Source organism: Stegastes partitus, unplaced genomic scaffold (genome assembly GCF_000690725.1).
Source record: "Stegastes partitus isolate 25-593 unplaced genomic scaffold, Stegastes_partitus-1.0.2 Scaffold464, whole genome shotgun sequence".
Classification (NCBI taxonomy): domain Eukaryota; kingdom Metazoa; phylum Chordata; class Actinopteri; family Pomacentridae; genus Stegastes; species Stegastes partitus.
Genome location: NW_007578195.1, coordinates 384145 through 405958, shown reverse-complemented (window position 1 = coordinate 405958; position 21814 = coordinate 384145). Strand labels below are relative to the sequence as shown.

The window sequence follows — 21814 nt, the reverse complement described above, 5'->3', positions numbered from 1 at the left end:
GTAGGTAAAGCTGGAAAATGCAGTTAGCAGGTTACTTGTCCAAAAAAAAAAAAAAAAAAAACAGCAAGCCAGGAATATTGTAGTTACTGCCTGTGTTCTACGAGTACACGTCATTGATACTGGAGCTTGTTCTCTGCCTTTTTAATACGTGCGTTTTCCTTTTCTTGGTTGCTTTACAGTGTAGGAAGCTACTGCCAGCACCGTTTCCTGCAGGGTTTTCCATCATCTGAAGGAACATGCACATGTATCTGCATTTGCAAAATAGCCAATAAGAACAATGCTGCCCCTCTGAAAACACCTGGGATTGGCCAGAGGCTTCCGTCACAAGCTAGATTTTCTAAAGACTAAAAACAGAACCAAAAGGTCAAGCAGCAGTCTGGTTTCCTCTCTACATTCCTCCACTTGATCTACGGTGTGCTAAGAGGTTTATATAAACTTCTCACCCAGTAATGGCAACAAAATAAATAAAAATGGCTGCTTACCCTAGTTTTAAACTGCTAAATGCGGAAATAACTTTCTGTATATTATCAAAGTAAAAGAAAATGTAAATCTCGGTTTGCTGTGCTGCCTGTCGGTATGTGGTACCTGGCTCTTCTCTATGGAGGCGTTGTGTTTGTCACACATGGGACTGATCTCCATGCCCTTGTCCCGCTCTCGGTCTCCCTGGGTGAATAACTCCACCATGATGCGGTCCGTCCACCGGCGGTAAAGCTCCAGCGGTTTGGTTGGGTTGCTCAGGTCGGCACAGTGGACCATGTTCTGTAGAACCTGAAGGAGAAACGCTCAGTCAGAAAAATTACCCAGAAAAATCCTGTGTTGAAATGATCTTTGCTGATGAGGCGCTTCAGCAACGACCATCTGTGAATCTAATAACGTGACGTATTTTCTCTGAAGTTTGATCTCATGAAGGTTGAGCTTTTTCAGCGTCACTGCTCAGCTCAGCTCACCTGTTGTCTGTTCTGGCAAACTGAAAATGTGAAATGCAACATTTTCTTGGGACAGTTAATTATTTGGTTTAGCTGGAAATAATACACATTATAAACTACAAACCAAACTGATGCAAAAAACAAAACAACACAGATTTGCCTGGATTAGTCGACAGGGTGAACACCACGGTCATTTTAGTTTTGCTTACACAGTGTTCACCAGCTATCAGTGCTATCAGCATTCAGCTCAGTGAAACAGATGTAATGACTGTTATGCGTCCAGCAGGCTGCAGCACCTTCACACACACTCGCTGGTTAAATGTGAAAACACCTGTAATATAAAAACTTACTTATTGTTTAGTCGTGGAGTATTTTGAGTATTAATTATTTAAAGACTCACTATGATTTCAGATTAATGATGCTGAATAACACATACAGGATGTGACTCTGTTCTGTTCAGTGGTGTTAAAATGCTTTCATGAGACTGGGCTGCACGTGTGTGTTCGGTACGTGGATATGTGTTGATCAGTTACGTCGACTGTACAGCATCACTATGCTGTAAATTACTTGTATGACATCTCATCACACACAGAGGCTATTCAAAGTGCTACTAAAGTAAATATTTAAAATCAGAGGAGAGAAGAACTGTTTTTGACTTACATTTCTTCTAAGAGCAGCTGGTTTCAGCAGCACTATAACTTTTACTTTTTAAAACCTGCACTCCACTAACTGACCAGTCCCCACAGATCTGACCTTCCAGTCTTACATTCAACATACACATTGTGGACACGGACTATTCAGAGAAAAAGTGGAGTAATGTGTTCTCTCTTGTTGGAGATCATCAGTGTTCTAGTAGCAGTATTCTGAATGAGCAGCAAATGTCTTATTGGTGAGGCCAGCTACCAAAGTGTTGCGTCATGTCTTCTACACGGTGTTTAGCATGTGTACTGTGATGAGTTAGTCGAACCTGGATGCGGTCTGAGTAGTTGTCTAGCAGCAGGACTCCCAAACTCGTCACCTTCTTGGTCTCCACCATTGTCTTCATGTCTGCCAAGAAGTTCATGTGTTTGGACATATCTGTGGCCAGCACCTGCAGACAACCACAACCACACACAACCAGTCACTGAAGTGTTTCACGTATGTGTGTGTGTTTCTTAAGACAACGGAGTCCTGTGATTACAAGGCAGTAAAGGATGCAGGAAGTGAAGTGATGGAAATAGTCTTGCAGTGTTTGAGTTACTAAATCGAATGCTGACAAAGCAAACACACGCTGCTGTATCATCTATCAGCTTCACTGCAGCAGTGCAGAGCTACACCTGAGCTGTGTCCGGGTGTGGTTTGGCACCGTACCACTCCGGATCACTGTCCACAGGTTTTCCATTTTAATCTGGAGGATTTTGTGTCCTCACCAAAACTCACATGTAACACTTGCACCCTGCTTTTGTTTGTTCTGGAAAAAGGGAAGCTGTATTTGCCCATCATGTATATTTCTACGTTTTCACAGACCTGCGTGAACTCTGTCAAATATCCGCAGCCTTTTACTGCTTGAAACATCACTGAACCGCTGCAGTTTAAAGGGACAGCCCAACTAAAAATTGAATCAGTACATGACATAAAAAGCGCAGCACTCTCACCATGTCGATCACCATCTTGCGGAGGGAGTCTCTCTGTTTCTTGCTAAGGTTCTGGAAAATGTCACAGTTGTCCTCTTGGAGCAGTTTGAAGCCCACAGCGAGGTGATGGTTCTCCAAGACTGACGCATCGTTGTACATTAGTGCCAGCTCTGAACCTGGAGAGATGCAGATTGAAAATGTTTGAACCAAACCCTGGATATCATGGTGCCAAATTTAGTGACAGGAATCAACACTCGTGGTAATTTACTGTAAATCAGATCCTGTGTCGAAAACCAGACCTACACCCAGAACGACTGCAGCACTGCTAACGATGGATCAGCTCGTATCAGCTTGAGTACAAAGGGAACCAAACGCAATACTGATGTGTCAGCAAATGACCTAATTACTGGTTATTGTTGAGAACAAATTCACCACAAATCAAACTGTTTTCAATCCAACAAGTACTTTAGAGGTTCTGAAGGTTTGTCAGATGTTGAAACTGTCAAAATTACACCAAAATTGCACCATCGAAGCCAGAAACCGTAAAAACAGAACGAACAGTCAGATTTTCATCTTTACGATGATCCCTTCATTTGTGGTTCAGTTGGGAAATTAACTAAATCTAAGCTTGAAATTGTGACATTTAATCAAAATCACTTAAAAATAAACAGTAAATAAACAACAAAATAAACAGTTTACACTACGGTTTTGTAAAAAAAACTAAAAATTCAGTACTTGTCGGCACAACTTTGAAGCCGTCAGTGGATCTGCTGTGGTTAAAAGTTACATGACAAAAACTCAGCAAATTTCTGGCTGAACTGCAGGCGGTGTGTACACAGATTAGTTTGGAGACAAGTATTTAAACTAATTAAAAAGAGTCACATAATCTGTGTCCGGTATTGGTAACCCCTGGGGGACACTTAGAAAAATGCTGTACATGTTTCTTCCAGGTTTGTTCATTGATGTAAAATAAATTATCAACCAAATTCAACTTTGCTGTTATTGTTTTTTGTGTGATCTACGGCATCATAACGTTCTCATACTGCACTGAGGACATGTTGGAGTTCTCTCCTCTATTAGCCATGGTTGTGCTGTTTCCACAGAGGTAGAGGACTTTATATTATAATGAACCCACAGTGAACTAAACTATACAGGAGCAAAGAAACACCCAGGAACAGCCTGGGGTTCAGACAGTGAATCCTAAAATTATAGTTACTATTTCCTGACAATCTCGTCCATCTATTCAAATGCGATTCTTGTACATTCAAAGTCCACTGTGGCAGCGAAGTACAGAGACATAGAGGAACCTACTGGTGTTTATAAGGAACTGGTTGGTGACTCCTGGGTGGTCGACATCATGGATGGCACTAGCAAACAGAGCAGCCATGATCTCCAGGTCTGTGAACACCGCCTGGGAAGTTCAAAGAAGAGAACCAAAAGTAACTCAGTCGTTCTGTCCACTGCGAGATTAGAGATTTGCTGCAAAACAGGAGCCCTGGAGCTGTTAAATAGCTGCACATCACAATCAGAGCTCACTGTTGTCTACACAGCTAACGTCTTCCTCGGCTCACCTCTAAAGCAGGGGTGGACAGGAGGACGTGGGTGGACTGCACCACGTCAGCTGCATGGATGTTGTTGTGATAAGCTACGTCGGCGTGGTAGTGGTCCTCTAAGGTCATCATGAAGGTGATGAAGGTGTCGATTGGGACCTTAAAGGTTTTCAGAAGGTCTCGCTCCTGTCAGGGTGAAGACGAATGAGAATAAATCATGAACAAAATGTGATGATTCTGTGTGGTGTTGAAGGCTGATGAACAGAAAAGTTGCCTTCGACCACCCTGATGGGCCTCACTACTACATGTACTGCAGAAGTAGATCAACTTCATAAGATTCATTTACTGTATGTTGTATTGAATCTAACACCTTAACTAATGATACTGATCCTCTTGTGAAAAACTGGATTCCAAACATTTCTAGTTTCTTCTCTTCCATGTAGGTGACCTGAGGGATCTCGTACCTGGAAGACGGAGTACATGACCACTGTCAGAGGGCGGTTTCCAGAAAATTCTGCTATTTTGAATATATCCAGACCCCAGCGATTGATGTCTTCAATTTCCTGGAGAAATAAAACAGGACATGTAAAGACCAGCGTGTCTGTGTGTGTGTGTGTTTCTGTCTGTGTCGGTGTGTGTGGACCCACCTTGGCCAGCATGCTCTCGTGTGGTGTGTTGACTCCGAAGCGAGGGATGCAGGCAGGCGCTAAGCTGGGACTTTGCGTGGCCTTTTTCACACCACTGATCTGTGACATCGGCCTCTTCTTCTTCTCCTTCTCCTTCGGAGGCGGGGACAGGATCTCCACGTCATGTTGTTTCTCTGCAACATGAACGAACAGACACACAACGTCAATGCCAGACCGGTGTGTGATTCATTATAACCGTGGATGCAGATTACTTACGAGTTCTGCTCATGAAAACCACGAACAAATGAGCCGTGCAAGCAAAAGCGCTCACTGCACCCACTTTGTGCAATTTAAAAGACAGACTTTTTACTTGACTGTCACTTGATTACTTTGCTTTTTCTGCCTTATGAGAGGGAGTAACTCAAGCTGGTATTTTGTATTCCCAAAGAACTCCTGACAGAACTAAAGCAAACCCCCTGTTTTTTTGTTTTTTCTGTGTAATGCATGCTGTGGATCTGATTATTGCTTATGTGCTGACAGAAAGCATGAATCAGCATTAGCAGACTGCACCCTGCACTAGCTGAGGTCGATCATATGATGCGCCTGTGAGCTACTAGTCATATTTTTAAAGTGTGCGCATCATTCTTTGCTTCCTACGTCACACAATCTTTTTTACGCTGGTGTTAGGAACTCCCCTCATCTTAACTTTTTCCGGCACAGATGGGAAACAACTTGAAGCAGTCCCCAGTGTTGTCAGACATCTTTGCCTCAACTCTTGTGGTAATAATGTCTGAAAGTTTTTACAGATGACTGGGTGTCTTCTGAAAGTGTGCAAACTAAAATAATATGAGCAAAATACACGATGTCTCAGAGAAGCACTTCAGTAGCTTTTATATATATATATATATATTACATTTATAAATAAAGTATTTTTCATTTCATTTCATTGACTATGAATGGCACTCATAGCTATGGCTGCTAACACCCCACTTCCCTATTGTTGCTACTATACAACCATTCTGTGACAAATTAAAGGAAAACCTGACACAGTGAGGCGATCGATTGGTTCTTGGGGGCATTTTTTATGGCATGGTTTGGGTCCATTTGTCCCAGACGGCAGTTTACACTTTCAAAATAACAATGACCCATCTGTAAGACCCACGGGGTCACTGATGGTTTGATGAGTATGAAAATGATGTGAATCATGCGACCTTTACAATCACCAGATCCCAGCCCAGCTGAACACCTGTGGAAAACTTTGAACCAAAATGTTCGACAGTGCTCTCCCCCTCCATCCTCAGAACACGTCATGACGGACGATGTTTTGGGAAAATGGTATTTCATCTCTTCAACAGTCTGGCAGAATCAATGCCAAGAAGCAGTGAAGCAGTAACTTAGTAAGACGCTTATGTTGGGTTTCCTTTTAATTTGTCACCTGTCTGTATATTATTATCATGGTGCTGCTACAACTACTTCAGTTTTAATGTCACTGTTGCTGCAAGTACCACGAACACGAGCTCTGTACATATTTTAACTAGTGAATACACCAGTTAACACAAATTCTACGACTGATACTACATCTGCCACTAAAAAACACACACACACATAACTTAATACTGCTGCTGTAAATATTATCACAACTGCACCACGACTGGTTGCTGAACAATTTTAAGAGAGCACTTTACCAATGCCGCATTGCACGACCATCCCTTCACATGACACGTCCGCAGTCACTACAACCGCTACTAACATATACAACTACAACAAACACTCAGCAACTCCTCTAAACAGAGTTAGCACATTTTATACATTTTACCATCTGTAACCACATGTGTGAAACAACATGAAGCCAACCTTCCTCTCAAATGTCTTGACACATAACTGAGGCCAGTATGGATAAAATAAACTGAGGAACTGGACCCATTTCACAGCAGCTGATCAGAAAACAGTCAATTCATACATTCTTTCAGCCGAGGCGATAAAGCCAGGCTGAAAGGAAATCTGTTCTCAGGTCTGCGTTTCCAGAGTACAACCAGCAGCGCTGTGTGTCACCTTGCTGAGCAGCGCTGGTGTCACATAAAGACGCTGGCAGCCAAAAACAATTTCACCTAAATATCACACACAAAGACACGAGGACAGACCATGTTCAGTGTCTAATTGAGGTAAGAACGCATTTGTGCTTCTTTTTAGCACAGCGGAGTCAGAATCTGTGTTGATGACCTTGTGAGCAGCTGGACTTTGCATTGCTCCTGAATCACAGTTAGAATGAAAACAACACTCATCTTAAAAGGTACATAACATGTCAGCTAAAAACAGCTTGAGTTAGGACATCAAGTACAACAAATTTCCTGCCATGCAAATGTAATCAATGTGTTTTTATGACAGCAACAGATTATATGGCATGTAGGTGCAGAATACCAGCAGCAGAAAGCGAAGGATGATGGGTAAGAATAAACATCAGCTTCTCCAGTGAACAGCATTGTTTAAAGCTTGATGACAAAGCGCTTCTCATGTTTTTCCAAATGCAGGTCTGAAGGCTTCATCACGTTTTTTTAACCCACAGTGGAGAGAATAATCCATTAAGGAAAAACATGGAAATCACCAAAGCAAGGCTCCCAGCGACATCATCAACACGATCTCAACGTGATTTGTTGGCACAAAGGTGGTGTCCCAGCAGACACGGTTGTGTTGAAAATGACTCATCCATTTTTGTACAAACCGAGGAAATATTGATCCCATTTTGACATCACAGGCAGCGTGCTTCACCTCACGTCCACATATCATCCTCAGGATTTTCCGTCCACGTTATTTTTTTTATTTTTTTTATCAGCATGGCAGCACTGACTGCTTGAACAACATCCAGATCTGAGCACAGATACCAGCACACGCCACGGTAAGGATGCACAACGACCTGAGTGGCAGCGTCACACGAGGCGCTGTCTGGCCTCCCTCACCTCTCTCACAGTGCCTCCTCTTCCTCACACCCAAAACCATGGTGTTCATTTCCAAATGCAGCCAGGCTTGACGCCGAGGCTCTCATATCAAAACGGCGTCCGACTGACAGCTCCATCGTCGTTCGGCTGGACCATCCTGCCGGAAGGGCTGCTGAAGACTGAGCCTGCTATTGATGCAACACGCCCTCGAATAATATTGCACCCTGTTGCTACGACAACACCACACAATGTGCCCGGGAATGCTGTCTGCTGCCGCGCCTCCTTCTGTTTCAGAGAGGGAAAAATCCACACCTTCTCCATCTGTCCTCTCCTCTGCTCCTTCCCCTCCTTTATGTTCTTTTCATTTTCTCACTGGTGAAAGAAATACCTTTCATCCTTTTGTCCTTTAACAATTCCTCCCTCCTGCTCTCTATCCTTGACATTAATTGTAAGGTTCCCTCTTCTACACTCAGTTTCTTTAAAAACAACATCCTTTTTCATTTATACTTTTCTCATTCTTCCCTCGATTTCACATATTTTCTTCTATCTCATCCTTTTATCCTTAATTTTAAAAATCCATCTCTCCTTCTTGGTTAACTTTCAAAAGTCTCTTTTTAAATATTTCTCTCCAAACAAAAGGCTCTTAATATAGCACCAATAAAACACAAAGAAACTACTCCATTTCTTACACTATCTCACACACAACACGCTCTCATACGCTGAATGGTAGTCTGGTCTGATGGTCATATAATACAACTGACAGTAGAACAGTCAATAAAGGCAGGTGATGCAATTATGCAAATGACTTTCTTCAAGAGCTGAGCTGCACCACAGACAGCACACTGACAGGATAGTGCAAAATGTTATTTACAAAACGGTACTATGTTCGGATATTTTGTTGTCTATCCCACTTCAATGAGGATCATCACTGTCTGTGTACCGCTGTACAGTCCAGCAGCTTCCAAAATGTTTAATCAACACTTTCATGAAAGACTTTTAACAAAAACTGAACATTATGACCTTCGTGAAGGATGCATAGCAGCGATGTCATTACACCCCACTAGGTTTAGTCAGATGCGTCTCATACGGCGGTAACGGTGCATGTTTCTACAAACACTTGTGATTTAAATATTGAATCTTTTCCTGCAGAGGCTCTTGCCCTTCACTCAGCCAGTGTCCTTTCACTCTCCTCTTTCAGGTGTTAAAACTCACCTAGGAAGGTGCTGGCGATGAACTCTGACACCTGATTCCCTGAGCGGCTCGTCTCCGATAGCTGCGTCAGCTCGCGGTTCAGCATCCTCTTAAACTGTGCAGAGAAAGAAAACAAACAGACCAAAATATAGTGAGTCCACGTAGACTGCAGACACACTCAAAGACAAAGTGTGGCATTTTCTAACTGCAGAACGTCAACAAATGTAATTGTGATACCTTTATGTAGCTGCAAACACATGAGGGCACCGGGGAAGGTTTTGCGCTTTTTAAAAATTATGAACAGATTTCCCAAAATGTTTCGTTGCTCATTTGCCTTCTGGGAGGTGTTCGTGTGGGATTTTCCATTTTGCTCTTTGCACCTTAACATGCTGGAAATCAGAACACAGAACTCACCTCTACAGACAATAGAAAATTCCCCTAATATGTTTTGGCTATTTTTTGTAATTGCATACAATGAGATCATGATAGAGAGACACAGAGACAGATGCAATATCCATCCACCCATCACCTCGACCTGCTCTACCCTACAGTCGCTGGGGACTGGAGCCTATACCAGCTGACACTGGGCGAGAGTCGGTGTACACTCTGGAGAGGACACCGAGTCACTGCAGGACAAACACAAAGAGACAGGCAGCTCACACTCACATCTACAGCCAGTTCAGAACCACCAATTAACCTGCCATTCATATCTTTAGATTGTAGGAGGAAGCAGGCACAATGGGGAACTTACAAATTCCACATGGAAAGACCCCAGTTGACCTGCAAACCCAGGACCTTCCTCCTGTGAGGCGACAGCGCTCATCACTGGACCAGAGACAATTTTAGGGAACTAAGAGATAAAATCTCCATATGCTTGTGCAATAATCTAGATGGAGGTATAGACATGAATGTAAACCATTGTAAACATGTGTATGGCTCGACATTGTAAATGAAATGATCTGCACTAAAATATCTAAAATATCAAGTTGGTCAGGCTGCACCAAATTGGTACATAACGGGTCATCATTCATTGGTTGTTTGATAAAAGTTCACAGATAAAGTACAAACAACTTAACTATGACAACACAAGATGCCCGCTGTGGTTTTAACTCCGTGACTGTGAAAACAAAGCACTGCAGCAGTTGTAGAATGACTCTGGCATAATTCTATCACATTTGTCTGTCTGAACAGCCTCTGGTCCAAAATTATTCCTTGGAAATGTCCAAATGATTCACATATGTTTGTGAAGTTTTAAAAATACCAGAAGACAAGCTGTAATATCTCTAACTAAGTTGTCTTTTGGCAGACACCAGAGAGAAATCTGCACTGCTGGTGGTGAATATAGAGCACTGCTGATACATCACGCTAAAATGTTTTTTTTTTAAAACAAAAGTGTTCAGTGTTTCCCCCTGAATTTTATCGCAGCGGTAGTTTCCACACTGATTATGTAACAGCTTCGGCACGTGGTGCCTGAGGGAGGAGGGAGGGGATCTGGGTGAGAGAGGGATGCTGCAGTGGGTAAACGGCTACTATGTGACCCACACATGGACGCACAACAAGCACATACAGCAACATCCTGCAGCTACAAACAGCATGTGTCTGCTATTTATCTTCTGGTGTATTCCTCCTGAAGCTTCTCCAGCATAACTCTATGATGGAGTACTTTCTCTCATGCTTTCCAGCACACATGCATTAATGTTTACATCTGGCAAGCAACGCATTCCTACGATCATAAACCACAAAATCATGACAACTGCTCTCTCTAACATGCATGTCTTGTCTGGTCTTCTTGTTCCTAATTTCTGTCTTTCACTCTCTCAAACACACACACACACACACACACACACACACACACACACACATTCTCAATGTTCAGATCCAGTCCTGAGTCAGATCCGACAGTCGGGCTCACTCAGCATTCAGCCCCCTGCAAAGCCTGCACTGCCGATCAATAGATCCCATTGTAAACAAGGAAAGCCAGCAGCGCTCCCCGTCACCGCTCACCTGTCTGAGTCTCCAGCACAGACAAACCCAGGGCGCCGACGCAGGCATGTCAACCTGCGCATGTTGATGTCAGTGGCAGCTATAGTCCAAGTTTGCCTGCTTTGTGATCTGCTGTAATTTGCCCCCCTCAGCTGTGCTCCACGCTGAGCAGGGACGGTCTGAACGTGAAAAGAAGTCCGTTTGGAAATTAAAGTTCCCCCAGTCCCAGGTGCTGTCCTGGAGAGGAGGAGGGGTCGGAGGGGTAAGGCGGGGGTGGGCTGAGGTGGGGGAGGCTGGAGATGTGATCTACCATCAGGGGAGGAAGGGTGTGACTGCAGTCGCTTATCCAACTACTGTCACACACTGTCAATGAGAAACATAAAGAGGGAGAGAGGGAGAGGGAGGGAGAGGCTTTGAGGAATCCCTCTCCCCCCGCCTCGCATGCTGTTCCCCACTCTGTGTCCAATCACAGCCGTCTGTTTTTCAGGGGCTGGGTGGAGGAGAGGGATCTGATTGGCTGACTGGGGGATGGAGGAGGTTTTAAGCGTAGCAGCCAGACAGCGGAGAGAAGCAGAGAGGAGAGATGCTAATTAACTCTTTCAGCGGAAGAAGGCACCATTCATGAACTCTGGGGTTTTTGTTCACGCTGCTAAAGTCACATTCTTTTTCCCCGCACGTGGCTGAGAAATGCTGTCCGAACGCTGGCGACAGGAAACATTTGCAAAGGTTTCCTGTGTAACGCTGCACCACAGTGACAGAGTGAGGAAAATGGATTCTACATTTAACCTAAATGTGAGGAGAAGATTAGACTCAGAATTAGTCGGTGGTACAGCTACTGACACAGAAATGATTTAATCCCATACGATGATAATCTATTTCCTTGTGTTTTGTGGTTGTTGTAAACTTGAGGGTGTAAAATACATGAGCTCCAGACTTTTGCCATTTCTCAAGTAACCCCTACAGCTAGCTGGACTCCCTCCTTTACAAGCCAGTGAGATCTGTGCTGAGCTGCTACGCTCTAACTGACAAACCAATAGTTAGAATTTGCCCCCTCACTGTCTGCTGCTTCCAAGATGAGCCTCTCATAAAGAGCAGATGCCTCACAGTTGGCCAGGTTTATTTGCTCTCTAGAGCTGCTGACTCTAAAATGTCTCAGCCATGAGTGAAGCTCACCAAATATTCTGCTGTTGGCTGCAAACATGAACAAAAGAGTCTCTGTGAACTCCCAGCATCTGAGGAACTGGAGATCCAGTGTATTGCTTTTATCATTGACGGCAATGTCACCAATGGGAAAGTCCTCAGTGTTTGCACATTTTACAGCTCATATGGCTAACGCTACCATTCATTGTATGGCCACAGGATGTAACAGTGACTGCTACGTTAACCTGCGCTCACCTCAGAGGCTTTTCCATGTAAAGTGATCACTCAGAGACAAGTTAGAAGCAACAGGAAGTCCTGGCCTCACACACTTATTTACACTGATGCATATAAAGTCACAGACACTGAAACAACCTGTTTAGACCACCGTTTATGCAGTCATGGTAAAATAAACCCTCTTTGTGATATTTTGGAATGAGAAATTATTAGACTCATTCTGGGGACATGGGAGACTTTGCTCAAAAAGGGGACAATACAGGACCTTTAAACTTGTTGTATCTACAGGTGATGCATAAGTTTCCCTGAATGCACACATCTTTGGCTTTTGTTTTTTGGTAATAAAAACTATTGATGTACAGCTCTAAGACCAGCAATGAAATGTTTGGACACAGCTGCAGGTTTCAACTCCCATTAAGTTTACATGTGAAGCTGAGTTTGGTGTCCTCTCACCTTATTGGAAGCCATCTCGCTGACTGAGTGTCTGGTTTGCAGCGTCTCCAGCTGGTCCAGACACCAGTCCAGCTCTTCCAGTGTCTCCACAGCCAGCTTCTGGTAGGGCTCCTCTGAAAGGACAAACACATGCTGCAGGTCAGAAGTGGGACTGCTATGAAAACATCAGAATGTGGCGAGTGATTCAAAGCTCTCGTGTTCCTCTTAAACAAACTCCTGCTTGTCTTGTCCTGTTGCACCCATCCTGGTTGATAATGAGTTCAAAATGGAGCAAGTGAAAGTTTAACATCAAGTTTTGTTTTCATGCATTAAAATCAAACAACAAGAAGCACATGACACATATTTACCAACGGGTCAAAACAAAGCAACCCTTTTAATAAAAACACAAGAACATGAAATCATTTGCACGTGATTCAAGAGAACAAGCTTCATTCTTTGGCTTTAACTTCATATCGTCCCGTCGTAGGGGAATATTAACACCGACCTGCGAGACATGGCTTGCACATGGACGGCTGGTTGCTGCTTGTCGGCCTCCTGAAACGAGAAACAGATGAAACAGATGAATAATGACAAACACAGGAAGCAGTGAGTCATCCAGTCTGTTTTTTTGTTCTTACTTATTTCCCACACGATCTTGCAGATGTGTAAGAACAGCAAAGTTACTTCTCACTGTTCGTAGACTGGCAAGAACCTATAATGGGAAAAAGAGAGGAGAAGGATGAATAGGCCTGGCTGGAGACACCTGAGACATGCGTCCCTAAATACCAGGACAAGGAAGAACTCCGTCTATCACCCTAATGACTTCTGCTGCTGTTCTCCTCCATTGTACCTACTTATACACTGTTACCCATAAAGTTGGGATATTTTCAGACACATTCCTCTTTTTATTCTATTTATGCACATCAGTAACTGCTTTTGACCAGGTGTAGTGATCACATACTGAGTCCCAGTTACCCAAGTTAAACCAATTCTGACTTCAGGATCTGACTGAAGAGTGGGACGTCCTGCACATTGACACCATCAACAAGCTTGTGGACAGTATGCCACCATGTCTTAATGCGTTGATCCGTGTCAGGGGTGGCCGTACTCAATATCAGTGACATGTGAAAGAGTAATATATGTGTGTGAATATGTGTTTCCTGTTATATGACCAAGGTTGAAAATTTTAAGCAAAACCTTTAATCCTATTGTTCAATACTGACAGTTTAGTTTAAGCCTGAATACACAGTTTGCAAAAGATAATTGTGGCTCAATTCCTAATGCAATATGGATTGTATGTATATTGTCATATCAATAAAGTTTTGAGAAGATATGAAGAGTTCATTTGCAAAAACAGATAAATCCATTTCTGTAGATTTTCAAAAAAAAAATTTTGGTTGTTTGCTTGACGTCATATCAATCAAACTGAGGTTAAGTGGATTTGACTCAGGAGAAATAGAGATAACTTAAGTTTGATTGATATTGTCTCAGGTAGACGATGAAAAAGTGGGTTTTCTGAAGGTTTGTGAAGATGAAGTTATCTGTTTTTGCAAATGAACTCTTCATATACACTTTATCCATCAAGAATAAATCACATTATCACACTAATTTCATGAGAAGAGGTTAAAAAAATTAAATATATATATATAGTGTAGAAGCACCGCTGGAAGCACAGACATACTGAGTACTGATCCACCAGTGACTGGACCTTCCAGACACAGAAGTTTAAATACTACAATCACTTCAGACACAATTTTGAAATTAAGATTTTTTTTTTTTTTGCCAATTGTGTGACCTATAGCACTGATTGGCTTCACCTATGTTTTCACTTTGATATGAAAGAGTCTTTTTTGTACATTTTAATCCAAAAAGCCTGATTGAATTAACCAAGATTCAATGATGCAAATAAATAAAAGAGGAAAACTTGAAATTGGGTTGAATACCTTTTAAAAGCTCTTTAAAATATCATCAGGTTCTTTAGACCTGGTGGAAATCTTTTGACATTTAAAGGATAAAAAAAAAAAAAGTCTGGACGTCAGTAAGAGTAGAAAAAAAACAGCCCAGGCTGGATTTTAAATTGCATCTACTCATGTGGATTCTTAACATTCATGTAATCTAAGTGGTTTACAAACTCTACTCTACAAATCGCAGACACAGCATGCAGTTGCCAGAATGGCTTTACGGCTTTAATGTCACTGACACTTGAGTGCTACTAATTTCCAAAAATCTGATGTAAGAGAGCAGGCATGTAAAAGCTCTTGAGTTTCAAAATCCCACGGCGTTGACGTGTGTTCTTGTTCTGAGGTTGGATTCACCCGTCAGCTTGTTTTGCAACAGTTAGAGATGTGACACACATATTGCGACTAAAATAGATCTTTTGCAAATAAATGAGTGTTGGTCAAAGCTGCGCTGCCTGATATCTAAAAACCATTCAGGTAAATCATTTAGCTTCATATAAGGCTGCAGGTGGGCCAGAAGTAAATGCTGGATATTAATTTGGGAATATGACATGTACACAGATTGTGTTAATTGGACACACAGACACACACACACACACACACACACACACAAACATAAAGACTCAGAACAAGCTGTTCAGTACAAGGAGAATGTGTGTGGGTGTTTTCTGTGAAACATGATCCATCTCTTATTTTTCAAACTAGTGAATGAGGACCACGGAGAAGCCACGCAGATTATCTGTACAGACCAACACGTACAACTGCACTGTTTCAGTCTGAATCGAAACTGTACAATTAGACATGAAGTGCTAAACACTGAACGCCGCAGACTGAATACAGTGAAGAACAGCAAGTCACGTTTCAGGTGACAAATCTGGCTCTAACGTAAAAACTTTTGTGATCGCAACTTTTATAAACCTGCAGGGGAATAACAGTAAATAACGTCTTTATTAAAATCCTTGCTGTTTTCTTCAGTTGGTCATAGCTGGGTATAGCAAAGAGTCTCCTATTACTATTCAATAATCAATGCACTCTATGTGGAGGGAGACTTCTTTACACTATCGACAGCAAAAAGCGTCGTCTTCATCGACTTCTTATGCAAGGGTTGTTGACGTGTATCTTATTAACCTTCTGACCAATTATCAGTCGGATAAATGCATCTCATCAGATCCATTTCCTTCACGATTCAGTGTTCATACCAACAGTTGTGATTCTACCAAACTGTGTTAAAGAAACTGTCCTGAATGCTAAACCCAGTTTCTAGACTGTTGCTGTACGGGTGTCCAGTTTGCCCCAAAGCACTGTTGGCATTCAGCTGAGACTCTGCATTTAACTTGTCGAATTTAATTCTTACAGGACCAGCGACACACAACACTGAGAGCGTAAATGCGACTAACCTGTGCAAACGGAGTCACTATCATGTCTTCTCCATGCCTGCAAAAACCAAAGAACAAACATCTAGTGAAAAAACAACACATGAGAAAGTGGCTGAGGACATACCATACGATTTTCAAATCTCACAAGACAAACACATAAATAATGACAACACTGAGGTTGTTGTCATTGGGATATTTGACTGTGCAGGAATTCTGCAGGTAGCTGAGCTTAGTCTGAATATCACACTGGACAAATGGAGAGGACAGCGCATTGAACTAGTGGCACAAATACATCTTAGAGGCAAAGGTGCATAAACAGATGCTAAACCTCAGAAAACTTTTGTTGCAAAAGAGAGCTGGATGGAAAAGAATTAGTATAATGTTATAAAGACATTATACTACCAGAACAGAGAAATACTTTTTTAATTGCATGCAAGCACTGAGGTTTGATTTATTGTGTACAAACTAGCATCAGCTCTCTGAACCCCAAAATTTGAGTTGGTGTCAGCTTAAAATTGTGACATTTCATCAAAGCAATTGTATCCTCCATGTGTCATTTAAACAGTTGGCTCTCCATGAACTCTGTAAAAACATAATCTAATATTCTGTGTCTGTTGGCACGGCGACGATGCCATGACTGACTGGCTGCAAACAAGAGTCATGTGACAACACTGACCTGCAGGCTGTGTTCCAAACAAGACACGTAGGAAAACAAAGTGAAACCGCTACTAGTTAAATGTCTGAACTTTACAGAGTTAATATTTAGTCTTCTAGAGTAAATAACACATGTGGGCACTTGTGGATTTTATTTTATTATTTTTTATTTTTGTAAAATAAATGATACAAGAAATACACATCTTGGTTTTTTTGTTGTTGTTTTTTTTAAATCATTTATCACATCATAACTTGGTCATACTGCACAAAATACTTTCTGGAGTTCTTTCCTATTTCTAGAAATCACTGTACTGTTTTAATTAAGGTGCACGACTTTGAAAGTGTGAGAAAAGAGAAAAATAGTAATAATAATAATAATAATAATAATAATAATAATAATAATAATAATAATAATAATCTAGAAACTGCCTGGGGTTCAGATGGTTAATCCTAAAATTACAATTTTTATATTTTTTTCCAATCTTTTCCATCTTTTTATTGTGATTCTTGTTCATTAGATGTCAAGAAACATAAATAAAAAAATAAATAACTGGTTATGTTCTTTGACTTTGCTGTATGAAGGAGTTTCAGCCTCAATACAGTAAAACTGTTCGCTGTAATTACAGCTGTAATTATGTTACCAAAAAAGAAGGAAAATGAATCCAAGCGATCAGTAAAACTGTATTGTAGCATGAGCAGCTAAAAGTTATGACTATTTAGTGACAACCCATCATCAGACCAGAGTTTCTATGAGGATCAACAATCACTGAAGGCCTCCAAGATGTGCTTGTACGACTAGAACTATGTGCAGATGAGGAGCAGTGCTCATGCTCTGGGTGCTGGGAGAGCCACCGTCGAAAAAGATGGAGCTCTCTGGAAGCTTTAGGGTCACAGCATGCGCCTCAGACACCTTCAGACTTCAAGGTAAAACCATGCTGCCAGTGGAAAGTACAAAGTCAGCCAGTACATCGCTGCTCAGCAAACATTTGATTCCAAATAACAATCACATGACAGCGTACGCCATCGCTGAAAAGACTATTGTTTTGTAAAATCAAGGCCGACGAAACAACAAGCCGTTCTACTGGAAACGATCAAATTGGTAAATGAAGAAGGGGTGACAGCAGGTCACCATCACTCAAATGCTTGCTGAGACCATTTCAGAAACTTTGCACTGGTGATGCTTTTGAAGTTGAGCATTCAGGTCATGTTTTCGGGAAAAGGTGACGTGTAAGCTTCAGGGTGGGGTTGGTGACTCATGACAGCACGGCACAGCCCAAAGATAGAGACAGAAAAATCACAGCAATCTTCACACTTTGTCTCACCGAGGTAGCCAACTGACTTCGCAATGATTCAATCCCTCCTCCCTTCAAAACAAAGGAGCGACAGCTATTGGTGGTCGAGGCCCCATTTACACTCAGGCTTCAAACAGACTGCTAGCTGCACGGAGAAACCTTCAGCTGTATGAACAGACGCAAACTGGATCGGCCAACTAGCTCAGAGCTAAGACCAGGTTCCCACTAGCTGGATGATCCAGAACTAGAGCCATGACTGGTCTGCTGTTTACTCTTACAAACTCCCGCTGTGCTGCCAAAAGCCTCTTTAAAGCCCGATTCTAATGAGTGTAAATAGGACCTTGGATGTACCTACAAAAAAATATTATGATGACAGTAAATTCAAGTGTTTGCCCAGAAACTGCGCTTTAGCAGGAGCGACACAGTCCATGTGACCTGAGGCTGAAAATGTGGTAAATATGGTCGAATTAAGGTATAAAATGCAAATAAAACACTCTCAGTTTAGAACTTTAAAATGTTCTAACATGTTTAGTACTTAATATTTTGTAGAAACAGAAATCTTCTTAAATATTTTACTTGAATTTGGCTCAACAACAGTAGATTTTATTTTATTTTCATCTGTTATTATAAATAGTTATATTTCACAGTGCAGACTCACTACTGATGAGTGACGGGGCAAACGCTTCGACTACGATCCAGAATCTTACACTTACATCTTTAAACACAGTTGTCAAAGTCTCTTTTATATCTTCCATCATCAGCTGTTACCAGAAACCTTCTAGCTGAAGCAAACCCCCAAAATTTCCCCCAAAATCCAGCGTCACAAGTGTTCAGCATAAAAGGCTGCAGGCTGCTTTGCTGTAACAACACAGGAAACATCTTCAGATACTCACAGGTCGCTGGCAGTGGACGAGTTGCGGGACATGGCTTTGGGCGAAAGGTCGAAGTCGGAGTCGGAGCGGTAGAGGAAGGACTCGCGGCGCTGACTGTGCGGGAAGTTGGCCTGAAGAACCAGACCAGAGCCGGGGCTAGTCTGAGAGTCCAGTGGACTGCGACCCACCGACAGGCCATTCTCCACATCAAAACTACAGAGAGAGAAAAGAGAAGAAATAAATACATACTGCAGACTGACGGGCCATTTCATTTCTTTGTATTCTTGATTTTATTCCATTATTTCCTCTGATTCAATGAAAAATGTGTGTGTTGACTCAGCAGCATGACGACTGTGACTTCTGATGCTACAGCTGCTAATTTCATATCATTTATTTCCAATAATACCAGCTATACTTTGCATACAACAGCATTGTAAGATAGTTTTGTTATGCATCATAACAAACGCTTCCTGCAGCTGCTGAGGATGTACGAACAGAAACAGGCAGCTGAGATAAAGATAAGACGAGGCTGAGATAAATATGATTAAACATCTTCAGAAAAGGTGAAAATCAATTTCCAGACGATCACGCTGAAGTCTTTAACAGCAGACACAAGGGAGCTGAAATCACAGAGGAGCACACAAAGACGATTCATGTGACTGTTTCAATAATTGCAGTGATAAGAAGCACAGAAAGTCGCTTCCAGTCGGCGGCAGAGCAACAAACGTCATTCAGATTTTCTCCGCCGACTTTAAACAGGTGACCTTGTGATTACTGGTTTTCGCAATCAGATGCACACACATCGTTCCCTTCGCCATCTCTGCATGACGTCAACTCAGACACGTCAGTACAGCTGCAGCCCGTGACCCCCCTCCCCCCCAAAGCACCATCAGCCATCGCAGCAGCCAAACACTAAAAATGTTAAACAGATTTTATTTGTTAATTCTGTTGCACATTTTAAAATCTGTATCTGCGGCACTTTGTTTCAGCCAAACAGCATCGCAGCCACACTCGACTGAATCTGAAACCCTTCCAATCAAGAGGAGGTCAGTCTGCAGGTTTCTGCAACAATCGCTCAACAGATTCTCTTCTACCCCCTTTTTTTTCTCTTTTTCATATCACACTGCGCAGCCACATTAGAGCGCTGAAGCCATGACGAGCAGAGAGGGAACAGAGGAGAGCTCGACTTTGAGCTTTGTCTGAGCACACAGAGCGAGTTAGCTGAGGGTTAGAGCTCATCAACTTCTCTGCTGATCTCGGCACTACTTCCAGCTCGCTGTGCTCCACATCCCCTCAGTGAACCGTGCCTTGCTCAAGGACACGCTGACTTGTTCATGCTTGTGCTGACAGACTCCACAAGGTTCTTTTTTGACACAAATTCGCCGACCAATCATCTACATTATTATCTCCTAAACAACTGATCTTTCACAACTGAGATGAGATTTTAAAGCACTATGAAGTGGACAGTATGATTAACAAATTGAATGTGTGTCTTCATCAATTAGATCCATTCATGGCCGCCGCCCCCCTCGTCCTCCTTCTCTGGTCATAACAATAGAAAACAGAGCACCGACCCAGCAGTGGAAGGTTGCTTGTGTGTCTATTTTTAGGCTGCCTCCGGCGCTGCAGCAATAATAGTGCCTGATAAATGAAAGATGGCTATTATGCAATCAATGCTGAATGAAACAGGCCCAATTCACAGAAGCACAGAGAGGGACGAGGACGAAGAGGAGGAGCAGGAGGAGGAGGAGGAGGAGGACAGGGAAGGCTGTATCCAGCACCGTGATGCGTTCAGCACCTCGCATCTGATTGGTGTGACACGGTGGAGGGGGGCGGGGCTGCAGCTGCAGGGCTTACCTCAATGATGACACCCCACCACCACCACCGCCGCCGCCACCACAAACCTTGCTCAACCTCATTCTACCCCCACCTCCCTACCTCCCTCCCCCCCACACGGCCCGGTGTAGTCGGCCGTGACGAGGCTCCATCAGAGGAGAGCAGTGACGTCAGAGGCTATAAATAGATCTGGCTGACAGGAAAGAAGGGAACTGGGAGACTTGTGACGGTGCTTACGTAGATGCCCTCCCCTCCTCTCCTCCTTCCCCCAGCCCCAGACAGGGTGCAGATGAATTCTACCCCTCCACATGAATACATTTATGAAATACTCTATTTTAAATTCCACTAGGCGGCTGCTAGTAGAAACACAGGTCTGTTCCCCTCCATTCCTAAATGCTGATATATATTCATGCCCCATATTTTCTTTCTTATCCTTTATGCAGCCGAGTCCCTCGGTGAGCAGGTATGAAGCTTGTTGCTCAAGGACACTTTGACAGCAAACATCACCGGTGCCAAGACTGAACACGGTGAAAGCAAATCCGTGGATCATGTGTCAGAGTGGGAGCTGGGAATCTAAACTGTCTCTCACGTCCAGAATCATAGAGTTTAAATGTACAGGAGTGCATGATGTGTGCAGGTTTCATGCTCTCCCCATCAGAACTAATTTCTCTTGTAAATCGAGCTTCCGTCAGATTTCCCTCTCAGCGACGCTAAAAGCAGCATTTAGATCCAGTGAAACTAAATCTCACCGCTGTAATCCAGATTTCTGATGTTTTTTCATTCAAATAAATGAAGAATCAATTCACAAGTCTGGGTTGTGTTCACGCCCAAGTCGGTAAATGAAACAAGCTGCATTACACAGATAGTTTACTGAACATCAGCTCAATATATTGGATTTGTGCCACTGCTCAAGGCTGCAACAATGATTTGAAGATGACTGTACAAAAAGATAAAGTAATGGGGAAAAAAGCAGCTAAAAAAATTACAGGAACTTAATAGTGATGTAAAAGCAGATGTTGTTTTCCCCCCCCCCCCACAGATTCCATATATTTTACATCCCACAGACTCAACATCACTATTTCAGCAGCTGCAGTTCACCACAGCCTGCTGATGAAATCAACCCCCAAGTCAGCAGCGTCTGACGGAGAGGCAGCGCCCACTACTGAGCAACATCAGGCACTGCAGCAACCGTCACTGT

At 42.6% G+C, this 21814-nt stretch overlaps 1 protein-coding gene across 1 annotated transcript in view; it reads right to left on the bottom strand.

Annotated features, from left to right (window-relative positions):
* Nucleotides 1–21814, bottom strand: part of LOC103360792 (cAMP-specific 3',5'-cyclic phosphodiesterase 4D-like) — a 125006-nt gene that overhangs the window by 6022 nt on the left and 97170 nt on the right. Inside the window, exons 4-17 of the mRNA XM_008286687.1 lie at nucleotides 18802–18993; nucleotides 17939–17980; nucleotides 15984–16020; nucleotides 13267–13340; nucleotides 13134–13183; nucleotides 12650–12762; nucleotides 8861–8954; nucleotides 4737–4909; nucleotides 4554–4652; nucleotides 4111–4275; nucleotides 3851–3950; nucleotides 2561–2715; nucleotides 1894–2016; nucleotides 586–768 (exon numbers count right to left, since the gene is read on the bottom strand). Of these exons, the coding sequence (XP_008284909.1) occupies nucleotides 586–768; nucleotides 1894–2016; nucleotides 2561–2715; nucleotides 3851–3950; nucleotides 4111–4275; nucleotides 4554–4652; nucleotides 4737–4909; nucleotides 8861–8954; nucleotides 12650–12762; nucleotides 13134–13183; nucleotides 13267–13340; nucleotides 15984–16020; nucleotides 17939–17980; nucleotides 18802–18993 (1600 nt within the window). The remainder of the gene's footprint in view (nucleotides 1–585; nucleotides 769–1893; nucleotides 2017–2560; nucleotides 2716–3850; nucleotides 3951–4110; nucleotides 4276–4553; nucleotides 4653–4736; nucleotides 4910–8860; nucleotides 8955–12649; nucleotides 12763–13133; nucleotides 13184–13266; nucleotides 13341–15983; nucleotides 16021–17938; nucleotides 17981–18801; nucleotides 18994–21814) is intronic.